Source organism: Monomorium pharaonis, chromosome 3, assembly GCF_013373865.1.
Source record: "Monomorium pharaonis isolate MP-MQ-018 chromosome 3, ASM1337386v2, whole genome shotgun sequence".
NCBI classification, from domain to species: domain Eukaryota; kingdom Metazoa; phylum Arthropoda; class Insecta; order Hymenoptera; family Formicidae; genus Monomorium; species Monomorium pharaonis.
In genome coordinates this window covers 15,244,230-15,268,916 of record NC_050469.1, presented here as the reverse complement: position 1 = coordinate 15,268,916, position 24,687 = coordinate 15,244,230, and the positions used below count along the sequence as shown (strand labels likewise).

Genomic DNA, 24,687 nt, shown 5'->3' with positions numbered 1-24,687 from the left:
TATTTATCGCTAGGTAGAAGTCAATATATCCCATTCGTATATCTATGTATAATTTTAATTATTTTATTATGATAAATTACTGTTATTATATTAAAAAACTGACATGTATAATGATTTAAAAATTTGTAACTAATAATACATCATGTAAACTTATTCTTTCAAACTAAAAAACGTTATGTTTAAAATATTTGAAAACTTACTTATCTTCTCTTGAATCAGACTTAAAAAAATTGTTAATATTTGTTTATTTAAATACCATTTAAATAAAATCTATATTATAAAGAAATATTTTATAATGACTTTTTGCTATTGTTTCTTTTGACATAAAATACATAAACAACTTGTGTCTCTTGAGTCTCGGTCTCTCCTAGAGAGATTTATACTTGTTCGTTTTAAAGCAAGACTAACAGTTTTAAGAATTTCTTTTTTAATTTAGACTTATTCGTTCAATCTATTTCATAGACTCGTACTAACCTCGGAAGCATTTTTCGCCATTACAGCAACTTGTTCGGGGTCTCTGCCCTGTCCTAGAAACGCGCCCAGCACCGCAGTCAATATTTCCTAAACAACCGACACCAGCCATGTGTGCGCTAATTCTAAAGTGTGACAAATATTTACAAGGCATGTGAAAGAGCGTAAAGTGGAAGTGCCTGTTTACATCTGACACGTTGATGCAAATATCACGAATTTTTTTTTATTACCATATTATTGATAACAAAGTAAATTGACGGAACAGCTGGAAAAGAAGACATGTAAGATCGCTATCTTTATGATAGTGAAAGAAAAGTATAAGATTACAATTTTTATTCTATCACATAGAGTCATAGAGTAATATTGAAAGTATTTCTGATAGAAATATTTTATTGAAAATCTCTCTCTTGATCCATTTCATCAAAATTTATTAAATTTATTAAAATGCATTAAAATTCATTAATTACACACTCACACAAAAAAAAAAGTGGTTGGTCCGGCGGACTAGACTAGTCAATCCTTATGTATTTCGACCCGCTGAATCCGAATCTAAAGTCAGAATTGCAAAGTTAGCTCGCATTTTCTAACCTCAAAAAAAAATTTTTTTTTAATGTTGGTCCGGCAAACCAGACTAGTTTATTCTTATGTATTTTGACCCGCTGAATCCAAATCCAAGATCAGAATTGCTGAATTGGCTCATTTTTTCCTAACCTCAAAAAAAAAATTTTTTTTAATGTTGGTCCGGCGGACCAGACTAGTCTATCCTTATGTATTTTGACCCGCTGAATCCAAATCCAAAGTCAGAATTGCTGAATTAGCTCATTTTTTCTTAACCTCAAAAAAATTTTTTTTAGGTTAGGAAATGCGAGCTAACTTTGCAATTCTGACCTTGGATTCGGATTCAGCGGGTTAAAATACATAAGGATTGACTAGTCTGGCCCACCGGACCAATATTTAAAAAAAAATTTTTTTTGAGGTTAGAAAATGCGAGCTAACTTTGCAATTCTGATCTTAGATTCAGATTCAGCGGATCGAAATACATAAGGATTGACTAGTCTAGTCCGCCGGACCAATCACTTTTTTTTGTGTGCCTGTGTAATTAAAAAAGAATTTTTTTTGTGGTTAGAAAATGCGAGCTAACTTTGCAATTCTGACCTTAGATTCGGATTCAGCGGGTCGAAATACATAAGGATTGACTAGTCTAGTCCGCCGGACCAACCACTTTTTTTTGTGTGCCTGTGTTATTACAATTTATTAAAATTTCTTAAAATTTATTAAATTTATTTTATTGTTACTTAACAGAAAAAATAAATTTTATGAATTTTAATGCATCTTAACCCTTTGTTGGCACACTGAGTGCCACCTATACAGTAACTATGACGCTCTATACCTTTTCGTTTTCTTTTTCTGACTTTGACGCTCTGTACCTTTTCCTTTTTTTACTTTGACGCTTTGTACTCTTTCCTTTTCCTTTTCTGTTTTTTATTTATTGAAACAGTCTATCTTCCATATGTAAAATAAATATCCCGGGAAAAAATACCTCTTATATGCTCTTATATGCCCAGAAATAATTTTATACGCTTATATATGAATTTTAGCCGCATAAACCCATATAGGATCATATATGATTACCTCAGGTCATATTCAAGCATATATATTTAAAGTTTATATTTGGAAGTATAGTACTGTGATCTGATCATATATGATTATCTAAGTTCATATTCAAGCATATATATATTTAAAGTTTATATTTGGAAGTATAGTCTGTGATCTGACTCTATGAGTTTGTATATAACTATATAAAATTTAAAATTTTATTTTTATACTTTCTCAATTCGCGGAAACTCTCTCTGAGTTGCGGAGGCCCACGAACTCCCTTCAAATAACAAAAATAATAAAAACTACACTTTGTATATATACTTATACTATATATGTATATACTAAGTATATATGTTCTTATATGATTATATTTGATCATATAAATATGCTTCACATGATCACATATAATAATATGCAAGAACATTAGACCATATATCCCTATATAAGACCATCATATTTAAACAGGATTTATAAGAATGATATAATTACATATTCTCATATATAGCCGTATAAGATCATTTATGATTGCACTTTTATTTCTTATATAATGATATATAAACATATATTTGTTATTTAATATGAACAAATAAGAGGTTTTTTTTTCCCGGGTATCTGTCAAAATTGATCGAAAAAAAAAGGTATGTCAACAAAGGTTAAAAAACCTTAATAAATTTTAATAAATTTTAGTGCATTTTAACGGATTTTAATAAATATTAATAAAAAGAGGTAAATTAAAAGAGAGATTTTTAATAAAATATTTCAGTAATATATTTTCATCAAGGTAATTTTACAATTGACACATTGCTACGTTGTGTTACATCACATCAATCAGTATCTAATCCACATTTAATTAAAAAAGGTAACTATAATTTATTAGGTGTGCCATATAGCTACCACGCTTGATCGTAAAAATTCAGTTAAACTTTGCTTTATTTGAGAGCAAAGCGCTTTTTCCATTTTGCAATTATCTTATCCCGACAATTTTTTTACGCTACGTGATTATGAAACACAAAGATCAAAATGAAGTGAAACGCCGTTGAATTTCCGGTCGTGAAACAAATTAAATTGTGTAGAAAACGTAAAGATAGTGTGACGCAAATACACGAAAATAATAGCATTGTCCGTTGTAATTAGAACAATTAATTGGCGTAGCCTTTCCAAATCGCATCACGTCACATACTCGTAGCGACTCGTAGCGACAATAAACAGCCGTAACATTGTATTTTACAAATTTCTACTAAGCGTTGGATTTAAACTTAACTCCAAACTTTAACATGAAAAGTACTGCCTCTTTGCTCTCAATAATTATAAAAAATTGTATTATTGACCCGGGAAAAAATACCTCTTATATGTTCTTATATGCTCATATATGAATTTTTTTCGGAAATACCCATATATAGTCATATATGATTATCTAATATCATGTTCGAGCATATATATTTAAATAAGTTTATATTTGAAGGTATAATATTGTGATCTGATCATATATAACTCTATAAATTTGTATATAATTATATAAAATTTTATTTTTATACTTACTCAATTTTTGAAAGCTCTCTCTGAGTTGCAGAAATCCATGAACTCTCTTTGTATAACAAAAATAATATATACTACACTTTACTGCTAGTGAAGTGCTAAGTGAGCCATGGGTGATGGTCTTCTTTTATAAGCCTTTTGGAGTAAATTTTCTCATGAGAAGAAGAAGCGCCGCGCCTTCACCTAGCGATCACCTGGCGATCTTGCGAACTATTCGCGGTTGTATATATTTAAATAAGCTTATATTAAGTTCTTTTTTAAATGTTCGTTAATGGCACTAAATTATGCAAAAAAATATAAAATCTACACCTTGTTATTAATTTAAATCATTATTTATATTAAATAAAAATAATAAATTTTTAAATATTAATTAAATTTTTATATATTTAATATTTATATATATTAAAATTATATTAATTTTATAACTAATATATATATATATATATATATATAACTATTATTATATTAAAATATTTTTATATTATTATATTATTATAATATAAAATATAATATTTTAATATAATAATAATATTATTATATTAAAATCTACTCCTTGCAATAAAAGTAATAAAAAAATTAAATTATTTTAACTTAGAGCATATGCACACGCCGCATAGGTATATAAATTATTTATACATATTTAACGCGTTAAATAAATAATTTAAAAAAGAAAAAAATTAATTAAAACGTTTAATTGGGAAGATATAAAAAAATGGTTTAGCTCATCAGTCTTGTCTCGTCGAGATAGCCTAGTTTAAAAAAAATCGTCTTTCTAGGACGCTTAGTTCTCGAGATATTGACGATTGAAGTAATTTGAATGTGCCAGATCCATTTTATACGCAAGCGCCTGGCCACACGCTAGCAGACGACGCACGCGCGCGCGGTGTCGTCGGCTGCCATTCTCCAGTTGATACTGCTTTTGTTAACACGTTTACAATGGTCAATCTTCATGAATCGCTTTAAACATTTGGGAAAGGTTACTTTTTTAACTATTTAATATAATGCTGTCAAAATTTCAGCTTTTAATATTCATAACTGTAGCAACAATGATTCAAAAAAAAATTATCTCGGCTTTTAAGCAAGCTAGGATGAAAATTTTTTTAATTTAAAGAAAAATTGCACCTTTTAAATGCATTTTACCTCATTTTGATAGCGTTAATATTTTAAAAGTTATTTAATAGTTAATTAGACTTATTTTTTACACGTTTATTTAAGGCACTTAATTGCATTGTACACATTTCGCAATACCGATATATAATACTGCAACTTTTTGAGAAGATAAACAATTTTTGTTCAGGTTCGTGCATGGCCTCAAAAATGTAGAAATTAAATTTTAGTGGAGCGCGTTTTAGATAAACAATTGACATTACTCAAAAGTTGTTAATATTTTTTTATAAAATTTGGCATACCTTTTTGTCGTCATAAAAGCTATATTTTCCTACAATTTTAAATGCTTGAGTTAATTTTTAAGAAAGTTATAAACAATTTAAGAAATGGCCATTTTTCAATGACCGTTTTTTCTATTTTGCAACCAAACTAACCGACCGATCTTAATAAACCAAATTTATTATTGTAGATCTACTTAATACCTACAACTTTTATTTGAAAGTTTTATCGATTTCGTTTTTAGTTTACGAGGCGCAAGCAAAAAACTACTTTTTCCTTATTTCAACCCGTAATTTTGCAATAACCCCCAGCTTTTTGCAAGTGACAAACGTACCTATTTTAATCTACGCATATTAATTGTGCTTTACGCACAGTTAAACCTGAGTCGCCAACTTTTTCTCCAATAAAGTCTAATTCTACTGGATTATTTTACACAAATAATGTCTCCTGATTGAAACCTAATTGATGCTTTGTTATTATGTATATCATGTATACTTGGATTTATTCATTGTATGGACCATTTATAGAAATCTATGTATGTATGTTCAAATATGATTATATTTGATTATAAAATATGCTTTCACATGATCACATATGATAACATACAAGAACATTAGACCATATATGTCTATATAAGACCATACTTAAACAGGATTTACAAGAATGGTATAATCACATATTCTCATATATGGCTGTATAAGATCATTTATAATTGCACTTTTATTTCTTATATGATGATATACAAACATATATAAACATATATTTGTTAATATCAATAAATAAAAAGTATTTTTTCCCGGGAACCTTTCGCAGAACAATCGATGTCGTTCAAGATCTATACAATTATTTATTTTGTCGATTGTGCCTCAGAGTCGGACATTATACGAAAAATTATATAATCCATTTTAGATGGAGGATTAAGAAATATATAAAATAGTGTGTATATATATATATATATATATATATATATATATATAAAGAAATTTAAAAAGATTTAATAATCATTGGGACAATGCATTTGGATAATACTTCCTAGGGAGCACTAATAAGAGATAAAGCTCTTTAAAAGGACAGTTTGAAGACATTTTCATTAACATTTCTTAAAAATAATGTACTAAATTATCTCACAAGAGATGTGACAATCTAGTATTGGCTGGTTTCTCACGCCATAAGAGTAAACAGTTCTGTTATTCGTGGTAAAGGCATTCAACGTTTCAAACAATATACTCGTAACGTAAATCTTACAAGTTACGAGATATTCCTTCGCGTCTGCGTGCTAAGTGCTAGTAGATTACTATCTATCCATGGTGGATGCGACTAAAGAGAGCAATTGATTTAATGTACAATCCCCATCTCAATTCCCGTCATCTCAGGATGTCAGAGAATAACATTTTCATTTCTAATGAGATTAATTATTCATATTGCGAGCTTCGTAAAAAAATTATATTTAAAGTAGACCTGGGGTTAATGTTTAAGCGTTACGACTATGTTCACTTACCTGCATAGGACTACTTTGGTTGTCCACCTTATCAATACCATCCACTGGTTGTTGAGGTCCACCCAGCAGGGCTGTGAGAACTCTTAGACCCACGGAAAGCAAATTGGTCCATGGACTTACAGTCGCGCCATCGTCTATTTCGTTTTTGCTGGGTCCGGTTGCACCTCCGGTTTGACCTAGTAGCATTTGCATCAACATTCCTAGCATATTGGACCATGAGAAACCGCTGTTGCCACTCTCCTTTGTAAAGAAAAAAATCAAAGATTATTATATGTATATCGTGATACAATGGCTGTGTTCCAAAATTCACTGCCAGTACTGAAAATTTATAGTATGTATAACGTGGACTATAGATTTTCAGTACTGGCAGTGAATTTTGGAACACAGCCAATATTAGTGGGAAAAAAACAGGCTGCTATAGATTGAGATATGTTATAATGAAAGAAAATGACAATGACTCTAACCTTGACATATGTTGTCAAGGTCATTCTTTTAAGTGATGTTTAAGAGATTTTAGCCTGTGCTCATCGTTCGTTAAAAAGTTATAAACAAAAAAAGTTTCATAATTTGCTGCAATTTTCTGATACTATGTACAAGTAAAAAGAAATATGTGTAAATCTTAACAAAAAGGGACCGAACCCCTATGACTTTTGACCTCTACTCTACTTAAAATCGCAAACCCATATGGTGTAGAGAACTCGTGGACTGAGTGCAAGACGAGGGTTTCGCTTACATCCCCACATTAATTTTTATAAAGCACGCATTCTTGCGTGTTTTAAAATAAGAAAATCTATTAATTTATGCGTACTTTATAAAAATTAATGTAGGGATGTAGGGGGAGGACGAAGGCCTACCCTTGCATCCCGCCCACACATTCTTTGCACCACATGAGTTTGCGACTTTGCATAAAAAATTAGGATAATAATAAATTAATAGATCTTATTTTAAACCACGCATAAATACATGCTTTATTTTAATAATAAATTTATTATTTATTTGGGCTGGATTCCCTTTTGTTAAAATTTGCTTATACTTTTTATAGGATTTAGATTAAGATAATAGAGGAGAAGGTGATAATATAGTCACTCATTTATATTTTATTTAATAACTTTATTAATAATCAATGTTCTGAGTTGAAATTTTACTATTATATTCATCAAAGTGTTGCTCATTAGATTTTCAATTCAAAGTTATAAGATATTTATTACATTATATATTATAAAAATGTAACGATGCTGCATAATGGGCCGAAGAGAAATAGGGAGGGTAATATGGCCACCACAAAAATAAATATAAAAAAATTAGTTTTGTTAAAAAGGTCACGGTATTTTGTTAGAAACATATATATTTATATAAAATAAGTTATATCAAAACAGGTGATTTTTATTCATATTTAATGGAAATTAAAAAAATAACCTTAAATCTAAAGAAACTTTTTCATATAAAGGATTTTAAAAAATTAACAGCCTTAAATTAAACCTTTAATCGCTTTATCGAAGAATTTTGTCGATATGGAGATCTCGAAAGTGACTATATTACTAGCACACTTAGCCCACACAGCACACTTTATCCTGACGATATCCCAAATTATCCCAAACAGACGAAGGCAATCCCACGGATATCCCAATGAGTAGCATCCGGGATATCCTACAAAAATATCTTAAAATATTGTGAAATATCTTAAGATATCATATGATATCCTATTAATATATTTCGATATCCCCCAAAAATAACTTAAAATATTATAAGATATCATAAAATATTCTATTAATATCTTACGATATCCTATTACATCCAAATAATACCCATCATATCTTTTATCTCTGTATTTAATGGAGTAAATCAAGTGTAAAGGGAAAGTGAATTATAATGTAATAAAAGAGTGACAAAAGCGTAAATTAAATCTTTAAGAAACGTAGATTAAAACAAAACATAAAGAAAGTTACACTTATCGAAACAATGTAGCATATTAATAATACTAAAATATTATAAAAAGTGACATCCCTGGTGGAAAAATTTCTCATATTTTTTTAGAAATTTTTTCAGAATTTTTTATCTTTCATATTTCTGAAAAATTCTGAAAAGTTTTGAAAAATTCTAAAAAAATATTAAAAATTGTTCAAATTTTTTCAGAAATGACTGAATGAGAATTCTTAGAATATTTCAACATCTTTATATATAACAATTTCTGAGAAATATAACAAATTTTTCAAATTTTTTCAGAAATGACTAAATGAGAATTCTTAAAATATTTCAATATTTTTATGTATGACAATTTCTGAGAAATATAAAGAATTTTTCAAATTTTTTCAGAAATTATTGAATGAGAATTTTCAAAATATTGCAGTATTCTGTGGAAAAAAATTTCTGAATAATACTAAGAATTTTTTTAGATTTTTTTAGAAATGATCGAATAAGAATTTTCAGATTATTTTAATCTCTGTATATATAAAAATTTCTGAGAAATTAAAAAAATTTTTCCGATTTTTTCAAAAATAATTAGATAAGAATTCTCATAATTTGTAGTATTTCTACAAATGAAAATTTATGAATAATAATAAGATTTTTTCAGAAATAACCGAACAAGAAATCTCAAAATATTTCAAAATTTGTGTATATAAAAATTTTTGAAAAATATCCTGGGTAGCAAAGATAAGTCATTTTGACGTCAAATTTTGGTTATATTCGTATGAATGATCCTATGATCAAAATGCGACCATGACATTTAAATGACGACATATTGACGTTATTTAATGACGTCTTTATGACGTAATATTTTGGTCCTATTTCTCGCTGTCATTCCGTGACGTTATTATGACGTATTAATTCGATTCTGCTTCTCGGTTAGCAAATATATTAATTTGAATTTTATGCGTTTATTTTTTATTAATTTGTATGAACATAATCCAACATATAAACATATAAACAAACATAAAAAAACTATTAATTCTAAAGACTATATATTAATCATCATCAATCTCTATAATATTTAGAATTATCCTAGACAGCACACAATATTTATGATAAATATTTATAATTATTTATAAATATTTTTTAATATTTATTTTTAAAAAATGTTATATAAATATTTTATACATATTTTATATATAGTACATAAAGAAAAAAATCTGTATTCAACATATTATTAAAATATAGACTAAATATTTTATACAATATTTATGGTAAATCAAAAATAAAGATTTGTACAAGTAATATTTTGTAAATATTTATAAATATTTCATAAACATTTTTATAATATTTATGATACATCTTTATGATCTGATAAATCTAAGACCACAAAAATATTTATAAAATATTTGGATAAATATTTATAAAATATTCAAATAAATATTACAAATATTTTCTAAATATTTTATAAATATTGTGTGCTGTCTGAGATATAATTTAACTTTATCAAAAGAACATAACAAAAACACATTTTTATAAGTTATTCCACATGTTATTTTGCATATGTAAAAATCAGTAAAAAAACTGTAGATTTATATTTATTTATAAATATTATTTATCTATACGTTTCATGTTTCTGACATTTGTTAGGCTGATCTATAACAAATATGTATTCATGAGCATCAAGTGTTCATGGGTCATCGCAAAGTGATAGGTTGCGTACGATCTTCGAAGTCAAGCAACATCAACGGCGGTTCAGAGTTGGATGGGTGACCGCAGAAGTTAGGCAATGCCAGATTTGACTATGGTGTAGTGGGGATAACGATGCTTGTTGAGAAACAACGTAAATTTATATATATTTTTTTTATTATAATTATGTTATAATGTATCATCATAATACATGAAATGTATCAATTCTCAAAATTTTTTTAGAAATATTTAGAAATATTCAAAAATTCTCTGAATTAATCAGAAGTTTTCATTTTTTATCTAAGTTTTTCTGAGAAACGTTCCAATTCTTATAAAAAATCGGAAAAAGTATCAGAAATTCTGAGAAAAATCTAAAAAATTCTGAAAAATTTTTCCACCAGGAATTAAAAAAAATTTTTTTTATTTTATACGAACAGAGCAAAAACAGACTTTTTATTAAATTATTCCACTTGCTATTTTGCGCGCATATGTAAAAATGAGTAAAAAAACTGTAAAACTTTAAATTAATTTATAAAAATATAAGTTAACTATATACGTCTATCCTTCTGACAACATCTATTGTAATGATGTATGACAAATATGTATGCATAAACAAGAAGTGTTCATGGATCATCACAAGGCGTTAGGATGCGTACCGTCTTCGAAGTCAAATAACATCGACGATAGTTGACACATGGATGAGTGACCGTTTTTTTTCTGATATAGAGGTTAATAGGTACGACTCTGACTTGAGTGAAACATGTTGTATAGTCTTCTTCTTCTTACAAAATTACCGTAAAAATAATTAGAATTTTTTATTTTTTGTTCGTTTTTTTTCAATTTTTAGAAACTCTTAAAAATACTTAGAAACATTCAAAAATTTTTTTAATTAATCAAAATTTTTCATTTTTTAAATTTTTCTGGGAAATGTTTCAATTCTTATAAAAAATCGGAACATTTATCAAAAATCCTGAAAAAAAATCTAAAAAATTCTAACAAATTTTTTCACTAGGGTATATTACCATATCTCAGAAAATCTTTCAGACATCCTCTGGATATCGTTTGAGATATCTACGGAATGTCAAATCGATGGATATTTGTACACCCTTTGAATATCCTTTGGATATCTCAGACGGTCTACGGATATTTAACGATATTGCGATATCTGAAAATGACATCCCAGGGACATCCCTACGATAAAGTGTGTTGTGTGGGAGATGGCCATATTAACAACATCCTATGTCATCGTTTAATTTTATATAACTCGAAATATATACAGCCGAATAAAGAGTTAAAGAATAAGAAAGTACTCAAGTGTATATACATTTGGGTGATAATGCGATTAAGTTTACAAAGAATGAAGAAGTATGTGTAATTAAAGTGTACCTTAAAACATTTTCGAAATTCTTAAAACGCTTTATAACAAATGTTGACTGTTGTGTTTTGTCATATTAGCATCATTATATAACAGTAAGCTACTAAACAAACGATATCGTAAATAATTACTAGAATTCGTCAACTAATAACGGAGATAATATGAGTGGCCATATTATCCGCACTGGCCATATTACTATATTCTCTTCTAGTAATTAGGTTTAGATTAAAATAATAATAAATTAATAGATTTTTTAATTTTAATTTTCATAAAGCACGCAAAAATGCGTGCTTTGTGAAAATTAATGGATGTAAAGGAAAGGCAAAGCCCTCCCTTTACGTTCCGCCCACGCGTTCTCTGCATCACATAGGTTTGCGACAGAGATATCATGTATTGTATTTATAAAACTTTTTTTGTTAATAACTTTTTAACGAATCATGAGCACCGACTAAAATCTCTTGAACATTACTCGAGAGGGTGACCTTGACAATATGTGTCAAGGTCAAGGTCATTGGAACTGGGTCCCCTTTTGTTAAGGTTTACCGAAAGCATATATTTCTTATTAAAAAAACATTCAAACATTGAGTGTTTATGTTCAAATGTGAGTGTTAAGAAGTTACATCAACTTAGCGGAAAAAAAATCGATTTTTTTACTACATTTTCTTGAAGTTTCAAGTTTTGAGAATATATCCTGAAAGTTTTATGTTGATATCTGCAAAAATGCCGGAATTACAGAGAGTTGAGTAAAACGGGATCGAGCGTTCGAGTGCTCAAATTAAAAAAGAGCTTCTACTTCGTTTAGACGAAACAGATCGAAGAAGAGACAACGACCATTGAATCCATTTGAAAGCGAACAAGTAGAAAAAGCTCGCCCCTCATAGGCCCCGGAATTGCCGATTAGAAGTAAAGTGCAAAATTCGACTGTTAACAATAGTAGAACTAAATTTTAAACGCGTTTTTTTCTAAACATGGTTTTCAAAGACGGTGAGCACAAGATCTCAAAAACTAATCGATGGATCGTTTTCAAATTTTTACACAATACTCTCAGAAACATTTTTTTGTCGGTGACGATCTATTTTTTTTATCGATCTTCATTAAAAATTAAAAAAAAATGAAAAGGACAAAAATTTTTCGTTATTTTTAAATTTTAACTTCAATTCATCGCCATTTTGTAACAAACGATAAAATCGATAATCGGCGATCGTCACCGACAAATCACTACTGTTAGCTTAAAAACACTTTTTTTTTGTTTCAGATGGATCGTTTAGACGGGACAGTGGTCACCGCAAAATGCGTTTTTCCAAACTTCGATGTGTGCCGGCGGCCATATTTCTGCCTTCCGTCGCCATTGTTTAGTAAAAAATTTTTTTTATATTGTCAAAACATAAATCAATAATCACACAAAATTTCATTTAATTCCCACTACCCGTTTAGCAGAAATAAAATATCAAAGTTAAGCCTGTTTTTTGACTGTCTAGGTTGGTGTAACCCCTTAATATTCAATTTAATATTTGCGTTTACTCTCTAGGCATATATATATATATATATATATATATATGTATACATTTTGAGAATTAATACTAAAAATTGAGTATTTACTACATATCACAGTCGCACACTTCACGCGCGCAATTTGACTTTTTGTTTTTTACTCTTTAAAAATAAATTGCAACGATAATTGTATAGATAATTATCTATACAAATTATTATTTGCTAATTTCGCGTAATAGTCTCATGAATTTAATGACCATCTCTTTTTTAAGATACGACAAGTCACTTACCAGCTGTCGTATGTAATGATGACATCTCTCGAAGAAATGACAATAAAGACATTTATTTTTTACTTTTAACTCATTGATAATATATGATAATATATGATAAATATTACATATTTATCATATTTATCATATTATTAATTTAAATTGTTAACATTGTTACAATTTGACAGCTGTCAAAATTCAATCGCAATGATAGTTTACTCTCACAAACACAAAGTAAGCGCAATGAGAAAATCACAATCAGCATCACAGAAAACTGTCATCAATAAAATCGGTAACAACCCTTCTTAAGAGTGGAATACAATCAAACATTTGCAAGTGTACACTAAATAACTGAACGTTTACATTCAAGTTTGTGCATAATTAAACATTTAAAAGTTCACTCTCAACATATTCTGGAGTATAACATTCAATAGTTAAGCAAACTTTAAACTTTTAAGTGTTATTCTCAACATTGAGCTATTTCTCGGAAATCACTTGAATGTTAACCCACATAATTGATATTAAAGCTGAAATGTTGAATATAAACAACAAACGTTAATATCCAACTTAGAAATATTTGCGTTAAAATTTTTTAAGTAAATTCAATAAATGTAGAGTATTGCAATTTTTCTTATAGTATGATATACATATAAGATATTACACTGTAAAAAAACATTTTAATGCAAATGAAATTGACTCATTTTTAAGATGTTGAAAATTTGTTTAGAGTTTAGGTACGCCATTATGCCCCAGTTTCCCTCTATGGCGATTTTAATGTGCACCAGTGTGGACTTAATCGAATTTGCTAAGTGAAGTTAATTCTCAAGTTGTGGATTATACTTAAGTTAAGAGTTACATTAAAGTTGAATATCCGAAATAACATTTAAATTGAGTGTTACTTTCAATGTTATTTTCGATGTTTTCTGTAGTATTTTTGTGAGTGTTTTTTCTGTAAGGAAAAATTCCTTTGTTGAATATACATCGTTGAGTAGAACATTAAAACTGTATGTATAATATAGTAATATAATATCCAACTAATCATTTGGTGCCAAATTGTTAGCAGACTGCTAATAATTTCTTGCGGAATTAGGCTGTCAAAACCATGGCCTACTGTGTCCTCGAATGCGCCCAAATTTCAAACAAAAATTGTCATCAAAAATTGATATCAAATTGAGTGCAACACCAGAACAGATCTGTCACTAACTTTGGTGTTTGGCATCAATCTGTCATCAATACTGTCAACAAATCTGTTCGCTATCACGTATTTTGATGACAAATGTTGCTAATTTGCTGAATATCTACTAACAGTGTTTGCAATGACAAGATCTGTTTCTCATTTGCTATCTTTTTGCAATAGAATCTATTGCCAACATTTATCACAGTAGAAATGGTTATTAAGCTAATGCATTATGGTTATTAAATTGCATATGCATGTATTGCACATGCATGTGTATCTGTATTTTACCTGAATCTGATTAGTACTAATATCCTCGAGATCATCGATGGCTACTTTTTTCATCGCATTTGGTTTCTCAGCAAATTTTCTCTCCTCTCTAATCTGCTGTGGTTGATACAATTGTGGATATTGTTGCATGAATTGAGGATGCTGTGGTAAAGCTGCGACTTGTCCCAAGACAAGTCCAATCAAGCACAGCGACGCGTATTGATTGTATTGCATTCTGTAAAAGAAAAAAGACATGTCTACTGTATTTTCAATATATTTAAATAATAAAAATGCAAAAAATTTAAGAATATAAAAAATTCATGCAATTTTATTAACGTTATATGTATGTAAAATATTTAATTTTCTAAATTCGATTTGTAATCAATAAGATTTGACTTAATAGAGATCATTGGAGATATCCAAAAACTATAGTGGGCTTTTATGTTCATCTTGATCCCGTCTATCTTTTTACAAAGTATTTCATACTTTATGCAAGATACCCTGTGTATATATATATATATATATATATGTACAGGGTGTCCCATATGTGGTACGTAAATCTTCATGGGAAAGTAGACGGGATCAAGACGGACATAAAAGCTACCATAGTTCTTGGTTATTTCCAATGATAGCCGAGATATTAATTTTTCAAATTATGCGAATGAACGAACTAATCCTTTACTCAAAAATCGCAACTGAAAAGAAATAGTTTCTAAAAATAACATTGCAATATAAGCAGCGATTTTTTTTATACACTGGCGCAAAAAAAAACGAAACAAAATTTTTGACCAATTTTTAGGCAATCTTCAAAGTGATGCAACTTTGCCAAAAATCATCCAAATTACATGTACTTTTTTTAAATTAAAGGGCAAAGACTCTACTTTGAGAATCCCTACGCGAAAGTTTGATTTTTTAAGTGCAAACCTTTTGTATCGCATGAAAACCAAACATGTTTTTTTTAATTGAAAAAAGTACAAGTTTGTTATCATTTTGCACAAGTTTATCGTTAAAATCTGGCTAATATTAATCCAGATTTTTAAAGTTCATTTTTTTCTAAGCAATTTAAGAAAAAAATACATATAGATACGATGTTTTTTGTTGATTGCACACGAGTTTAAAATTTGCACTGCATTTTAGAGTATTTTAGCGAATAAATACGGTATTTTTTTAATATCATGAATTTTAAGTATTAATATGATATTGCACATTGATTTTATTTGTGTTTAACTCAATCATACTTCCGTCATCAAAGTGACCCGATGTGCACCACGTGGAGAATGACGATCGGATTTTGTACATCATGTGGCTCTGAAAAGGCTGATAGGTTGAAGACTGATTTAAAAAAAAAATTTGAATTTTTATTTTTTATGTATGAGCATGTGTATATGTATGTTTACGTGTATGTGTGGGTTTATGAGTATAGATGAATGTGATTTTCTGTTGACTTCAGTGAAATTGGTGCATCAGCTATCCGTTATATTCAGATCAGTAAGTACAAATTTCCACCGATGAATTTCAGAGCCACATGATGTTCAAAATCCGATCGTCATTCTCCACGTGGTGCACATCGGATCATTTTGATGACGGCGGTATGATTGAGTTAAACACGAATAAAATCAATATTCAATATCATATTGATACTCAAAATTCATGATATTCAAAAAATACTGTATTTATTCGCTAAAATACCCTAAAATACAATGCAAATTTCAAACTTGTGTGCAATCAACAAAAAACATCGTATCGACATGGTTTTTTTTAATTGCTTAGAAAAAAATGAATTTTAAAAATCAGGATTAATATTAGCCAGATTTTAACGAGAAACTTGTGAATAACAAACTTTTACTTTTTTCAATTTAAAAAAACATGTTTGGTTTTCATGCGATACAAAAGGTTCGCGCTTAAAAAATCAAACTTTCGCCTAGTGATTCTTAAAGTAGAGTCTTTGCCCTTTAATTTAAAAAAAAGTACATGTAATTTGGATGATTTTTCATAAAGTTGCATCACTTTAAATATTGCCTAAAAATCAGTCAAAAATTTTGTTTCGTTTTTTTTTGCGCCAGTGTATATGTATTTAATGTAGAAAAAAATTCTAGATTTAGATAGGACTAATCTTTTAGTCGAAAATCGCAACTGAAAAGATATAGTTTTTGAAAATAACATTGCAATATAAGCAGCGATTTTTTTTAATATGTATTTGATGTAGAAAAAATTTTAAATTTAGAATTTTTTTTTATCAAATACATACATAAAAAAATCGCTGTTTATATTGCAATGTTATTTTCAGAAACTATATCTTTTCAGTTACGATTTTCGAGTAAAGGATTAATCCTATCGAAAAAATGAAAGAGACCTTTTTTATGCAGAATTTTAAGACAAACTACTTTTGTTTAAAACATTCTTTCGTATCTGCATTTGTTTTCAATAAATTCAATAAAAACTGTTTTGAGGGTAGTTTTAAATATTAAACAACTCTTAAAATACTAAACAACAGGGATGAAGGAGTCAGAAAACCATTTTGACTAATTCTAGTAAAATCTGTTATCAAAGAAGTATTGACCTTTTTCTTGTGTATACAATGCTTGGACAACATTAAGAATAGTAAGAATTTAGTCACTTTAACCTCCCGTATCTCCAAAACTACCTCTATGCTCAACTTAAATTTTTTCTGAGATTAATGTCCCATCATATAAAATTGATTGGCACATAGTTCGATTTGAAATTTGAATGGGAAAAAATGGGCGAAAAAACGTGTATTTTTGCGGTTACTCTTTATTTCTTGAGATATGTAAATGTTTAAGTGCTGAAAATTTTCTGTGTCTTCTATTTTGAACGCCGTGTGGCAAATTTGGAAATGCAAAATGGCGGCCAAAACAAAGAAAGAGGCCATTATTTATAATATTATAGTAATTAGCAATTGTGATTTAGCGTGCCAAAAACGATAGAAAAATCGAAGATTATAAGAGCGCAGAGAAAGCTATAGATTGTCAAACAATTGCAAAACAGAACCAGACAAGATAAGAGATGTTGTAGCCCGAGAAAAAATGGATATTAGTATGATCAGATTAAAAAATATATAATTAGATACGAAAAGATCTAATAATATATGATCATATATAATCTAATTCGAAATTTGGCGCGATATGATCATATATAATCATAAAAATATATAATTAGATATAAAAATATCTAATAATATATGTTTTTTATATGATTATATAATAGGTATTATACATATATAATTATATAAAATACATATATTATTAGATCTTTTCATACCTAATTATACATATATTATTAAATCTTTTCATACTTAATTATGCATTTTTATGATTACATATAATCATATCGTGCCAATTTTCGGATTTAATTATATATGATCATATATTAGATATTTTCGTATCTAATTACGTATATTTACATATGATTATATTAATGTCCATTTTTTCTCGGGAGTGCTGCAATATTTACGAAAACAAGATTCGTATTCAGAAATCACATTATTAAATCTGGATGTCTGAAATCTATGATTTGGAAATATGACTGAGGAAGATATAACATGTCAAGATGATTCAGAAACAAAAACATGCCACAATAGCGAAATGTCTGAAACGTAGAACAATGATTCTAAAATAAAAATTAATAATAATTAAATTGATCGATATTCAAACTTCTTTGTGATATTGTATTTTATATCACGAGAATAAATTTTGCCTAAGTAAAATAAAACAAAATCTTTCAATGACTAAATTATCATTATTATCACAAAATTACATTATTATTCCATTATTTAACTTTTTCAGTTCCTGTATATACAAAACAATACAATGTAAAACAATACAAAAATAATAATATTTATATGGATATTGTTGAAATGTAAAAAAAAGGAAATCAACTGTATTTCTTTAAGAAAAAGAAGAATATGAGATTTCTTAAGAGAAATAATATAATAATAATAAAAATAATTGTACTTTTTATAATTAAAAATAAATATGTATGCACAAACTTTCTTAAGTTGGAACGATTATTAACAATTATTGCTAACCTAGACATAGTATTATATAGTTATATAGTTTTAATTAATATTTGTGCTTATTATCTTATGTATTTTGTGTTATTCATATCAAATAATATTTGCAGTTTGATACATAAAATTATACAATGAATCGATGATGATATCTATTTAATATCCTATTTAATTGAAATAGAATATATATAGATTGCTAGAAATCAGGATTTATAAGGACCGATCTGTCTTCACCCTGCATCAAGCAGAATGAGATTGACAGAAGCAATTGAACTCATATCGCGGACAAAATAAAAGCCAAGAATGTTTGCACGATGCTGCTGAAAGTATGCCACGATGGTTAAGGTCGCCTTGATAGCAAGCATGCCGATCGCTCGTTAGCCCACTTCCCGATGGCACGCCGGTACTGGTTTGTTGAACTCAACAGGTACCGTTACTTTAAAAGGCGGTCACGACCTACTACCAATTGCAACGACGACCGGTTCTTGTATTCACAAAAAAAATTAAAAATAGAAAATAAAGAGAAAAAAACGGAAGCACACGGCGCGATAATCGAGGAGATTCAGAAAAATCCACAAAAATCCATAAAGTCGATATCTATTTTACTAATATGTTTGAAAACTTTTTGTACGATTTTCACTCTATATATAATTAATAATAACATTATTGAAAAAATTATCTCTCATCTCATGAATCTAAAGCTTTCTATTGTATTATATACCAAAAATTTATAATTATTAAAAACCTTTGTATATATCGTATTATAGAATATTATTGTTATATCGGCTACTTTTTCTGAAAGTTTCAGTTTTCACGTCAACTTTGTTAATAACAAGTTAAAGAGTACTCGAGAAAAAATGATATATTTATCAATCTTCAATACGTAACCCTCGTTTTATTGAAATTTTTTATTTAAAATTCAAAAAAATTATAGTTGAACATTTTGTATCTGTCTCTTTATTATCGGTATTAAAAACTATCCGACTTAAAATCGCAATATTAATATTTCTCATAATAATTTTTCTCATTTTTACATAATGTGCAAATTTGATTTGTGAACAGAATAACGCAATCAAAATTAAACAATGTTAATATCAGAGATGAGGGTAACAAGGGGAAGTAACGCTCGTGAAAGCAATGAGAAAGATTGCTCTCATTAACAACGAGAAATGATGCGTGGCGCGCCTTTGGAAAACGGTACACATCATGACGAAAAAATTACAAAACGAGTTTCTAACTGTATCCTTACACCTGACGATAAATATTTTCTACCTGGTTGCGCGCGATAGGTTCAGCATACAAAAGAACTCACAAAAACTTATCATGAAATCATTGAGTGATTCCAATAAAAAAAAAGATTATGATGATGAACATTTACATTTTATTTTACTTGTAAATATTCTATATAAATATTTTATGCGCGCAAGAGAATTATCTCGGACAACTTTGTTAATAACTGTTCTTGCAAGAAAGAATAACTTTTTAGGACATTTACATGACACAATAATTAAATTATCCTAAGTAACAGTGATAAGATATAGGCGTTGAAAATAATACAAATTAATATTTAATTAAAATGAATTTTGCTTTTTTGTAAAAATAATTACGTTGTAACAAACAGAACTAAAATATATTGCAATATCAATATATCATGTAGAAAACCGTTTTGAGTAATAAATATATTAAACGGTACATAGTAACAATATATGCAACATGCATAACAAAGATAATAATTGTTTTCTTTAAGTCTCGGAGTTATACCACTTAGAATTTAATGAAACATTTAATAAAATATACAGTTAGCATTTGCTTTAATTTTCGATCAATAATAAATAAATGTAGCAAATTTTACTGTCTCTCTAGGAATTTAGGAAGAACGGGACGCATAATGTCGACAGTTAAAAATAGTTTTAATCTTATCGAAGCAAAAACGAAGAAATCTCGAATATACAAATAATTCGATTAAATTTACAAGTACAAAAGAGTAATGAAAAACTATGTTACTCACTTGGTTACTTCCCGGTGGATTTCCGTGACACTGACTCTCAGTTCTGAAGATGAAATTCCTTGCGGAGTCTTCTATATAGCCTGCGAGTACACACACGTGGGGGTAAACCGTTCGACCAATGACCACTCATCTTTGCTATCATTTTCAATGGAACTATCGAATCGCACCGAGATTGACGAGAATTTCGAAAGGTCGTCTACTTGGACGATAATGATATTCTTCATAGTCGCCTTGTAGCGAAAGGAAGAAAACATTTGAGTTGATAGATCATTGTGTGATACACATATTCGAAATTCTTCTATGTTTCGGCAGCTTTCAATATGTTTTATATCACAAATTTTTTCTTCTTTGCAACGATGTATCATTATGGAACATGATTACACTCGTAACGAATTGTGTCACGTATGTATTACTTCTTAAGATTTAGATTCTATTATCAGTATTATTATCAAATGTATTCATTTTGCTCATGGTTACACTTAAAAATACAAAACAGTTGCTAATAATATTTAAAGGACGATCGAAATTGACAAATTGAGGCTGGTAATATATCTCAATTCAAAGAAACTGATTAAATAAATTTCTTTGTCTAATTTTCAAGATTGTAGGTACAAGCAGTTGTATGCAGCAACAAAATGTGTTTCAACAAAATCGCGCAAATCTGTAATCATTTATGATGTCGGCAATTTGCCGCATATTTGTTTGAACGATTTTGAATTAAACACGCAGGCGACAATGTACATATGTATTGCTAGCTTTAACGGCAAGATAGCAGCATTAAAATTATCTCGTGTTGACAATATAGCAATATTTTATGTTTTATAGTTATTATGACAACATAATGACAACAGTACGAATTTTAATGACGATGATTCTAAAGTTGCCAGCAAGTTTCTATCCAAAGTTGTTGTATACCGTAATGGCATTATTTGCTAACAAATGCGGATTTGATTGCTGCAATTCTGATCTGATAGCAATATACATTCTGATGCAAATAATTTGCTAATAACAATACGGATACGTTGCTAATATCTAAGATTACGTTTCTAGAAAAAAGCATTAAATGAAAATAAACCTCCCTCGACAATAATCCATTTAGGAAAAATATCGCAAATGGTAATCACATTTTGCGCTTTTTCCTAAATCCGCATATATTTAGTAGAGAATAGTAAGCCTCAGTTAATTAAGAAATATTCTAGAGTGCGAAGTAGTTTATTTTGGGAACTTTTTTTGAAAGAAAATTGCTGTACATTTTCTTATTGTAAGTAATAAACATTTAGTTATACTACAATTTGAAAATATTTACTAAATAAATCTGGGCAAGTAAATGTATAAAAGTGCATAGAAAAATGTCCACCAGTTTTCTAAAAAAAATGTCTAAATATATAGGGAAAACGCATTTTTTCACACACATTTTGAATTCTAGAATACACAATACCTTTTTAAGATCAGAGATTCGATTTAAGTACACGCGCATGCGTACACATAGTTGGTATATATATTTAACATTCAAATTAAACAAGAGTTAATCAAAGACTAATTTTTTCGCTTATAAGCCTAAAAGACGCGACAGGTTTCTGATCATAGTTTCAGCTTCAGTAGTTTTTTGCGCATTCATTGTAATGTGCGTTTTCTTTTTGTTCATGTTCATCACTGCATCGAGAACATTGGCTTGTAATGGGCGCATGTTGATGGCTAATGGAAAAAGAGCTAGTGATCCATCATAACTGTTTCAGTAGCGGGATGCAACGTTGAATCTTCTTATTAGGAGGATCTTGCTAATCTCGCGGTCAGAAGATCGATCGGACGGCGGTGGAATACCTCCCTCTGCTTGTTGGCATGGTTCATCACGGCGAGTTCAGTGAACGTATTACGAGTCGCGAATGAATTCGAGCCGAGCGTAACGGAACGGCGCGCGACGTGACGCCGAACGACCTTCGCGGATGCGTGGCAAGTTTTGCAAGTTTCCGAGTTCGAGAGTTAAGATTACACTTTGATGCGACCAAATATAATATCCGAAAGCGATATACTTGGTCTTTTAAGATCGCATACAACTTATCTTTAAGTCCAAAAATTCTGAAGTAGATTACTCTTACAGTCAGAAAAAATGTCTCGATTTGTCGTTTTCTAATCATTCGTAAATTAATAATCTAATATTTATTCGTTTCTCCCCTATTCTCACCTCGATTTAATATCTCAAATGTGTATCCCTAATTATAATATTTGATTTGTAAAATAAGATGTTATTTCATTCGTTAATTTAATTGCACTGAAATCAAAGTCACCGTAGAATTTAAAGTATTAAATTGCGCATCACCGAAGCAATTAGAAAAGAACGATCATGAGCATTTCGAATGAGTTTTGCTCGCATTCACGAAATGTAGCGTGTCGGGAGCGCGTCATTATGCACGAGAGCAACGTGAATGGAAAGGAATCGTACAAGAGCACGCGTGTCCGTGACTTTTAGTAATTGCTCGCGCAATATGCTCTGTTTACGTGCGGTGGACTGTTTTCAATTTGACTTCTCAAATTTTCAGACTAAAACTTACTTTCCAAAAATGTGTCTATCTCCACGGTCGAATACGTCCGCAATGTGTCACGCGCATCATTCGTGACAATACAGGGTTCGACATATAGTAACACCACTTATAGTATACTACTAGTAAGTAAAATAAACTAAACTGAGTTAAAAAGTCCTGGAGCAAATAAAATTTTCACGTCAGTTAATGAGGATAATTAATTTGTGTGTGTGTGTGTGTGTGTGTGTGTGTGTGTGTGTGTGTGTGTGTGTGTGTGTGTGTGTGTGTGTGTGTGTGTGTGCGTGGGCGTGTGCGTGGGCGTGGGCGTGGGCGTGGTCGCGGGCGTGGGCGTGGTCGCGGGCGTGGGCGTGGTCGCGGGCGTGGGTGTGGGAGTGGGCGTGGGCGTGGGAGTGGGCGTGTGCATGTGCGCGCGCGCGCGCGCGCGCGCGTATGTATGTGTGTGTGTGTGTGTGTGTGTGTGTGTGTGTGTGTGTGTGTGTGTTGGACCAATTCGGCTATACATTATCTGTATATGCAATATACAGGATGTCTTAAAACATGTCAACACTCGTAAAAAGGTAGAAGGGATCGAGATGAATATAAAAATCCAATATTGCCTTGGATTAGGTCTTGAGTTAGGTCCACCACCCACACAGCACACTTTATCTTGGGGATATCCCAAATTATCCCAGACAGACGAAGGCGATCCCACGGATATCTCAATGAGTAGCTCCCGAGATATCCTACAAAAATATCTTAAAATATTGTAAAATATCTTAAGATATCATATAATATCCCATTAATATATTTCGATATCCCCAAAAAATATCTTAAAATATTATAAGATATTGTAAGATATTCTATAATATCTTACAATATCTTATTACATCCAGATAATATCCCATCATATCTTTTATCTCTACAATTAGGCCCGGTTCCACAACTCACGGTTAAATTAACTGGTCGATTATTCCATTGGAACTGACCAATCGTATTTGTTAATTTTGCTTAACGACAAATACGATTGGTCAATTCCAATGGAATAATCGGCCAGTTAATTTAACCGTGAGTTGTGGAACCGGGCTTATCGGACTGAAGTTTAAAATGGTACAAAGTTGCTAAAAATTTGTGAAATTGTTCTTTTAGTTTCCCTAATGTACTGCAAAAAATTGAAAACGCATCCACTAAACGGTTGCTGAGTTATAGCTATTTTAATTGTCACTGATTTTACATGGTATCCTTTTCTATCTTATGGAAAAGACGATCTTGACAGATGAAACAATTAAAAAAATATAGAAGAAATAGTACCAGTGTTTTGAATTTTTTTGTACTATCTAGTATATGAATCGATGAAAATATCTACCAAGTTTCAATTGTTTTCACTACACCGTTTTAAAAAAATAAAATATAACTTGAGATAATTGTGCATTTTCAATGTCAAAAGTTTAAACTCATAAGTGAAAAAAA

The 24,687-nt window shown here is 29.6% G+C and overlaps 1 protein-coding gene across 3 annotated transcripts in view; it reads right to left on the bottom strand.

Moving 5' to 3' along the window:
* The window catches only part of LOC105839106, a 46,073-nt gene extending 24,157 nt beyond the window's left edge, over positions 1-21,916 (bottom strand). The window contains exons 1-4 of one of the 3 annotated variants that reach the window (XM_036284436.1): positions 20,702-21,916; positions 14,688-14,901; positions 6,491-6,730; positions 475-561 (exon numbers count right to left, since the gene is read on the bottom strand). In XM_036284436.1, coding sequence (XP_036140329.1) covers positions 475-561; positions 6,491-6,730; positions 14,688-14,900 — 540 coding nt within the window. In that variant the 5' untranslated portion in view covers position 14,901; positions 20,702-21,916. The remainder of the gene's footprint in view (positions 1-474; positions 562-6,490; positions 6,731-14,687; positions 14,902-20,701) is intronic. The other 2 variants (XM_036284438.1, XM_036284437.1) reach the window with 2 other exon arrangements.
* Positions 21,917-24,687: the final 2,771 nt, after the last annotated feature.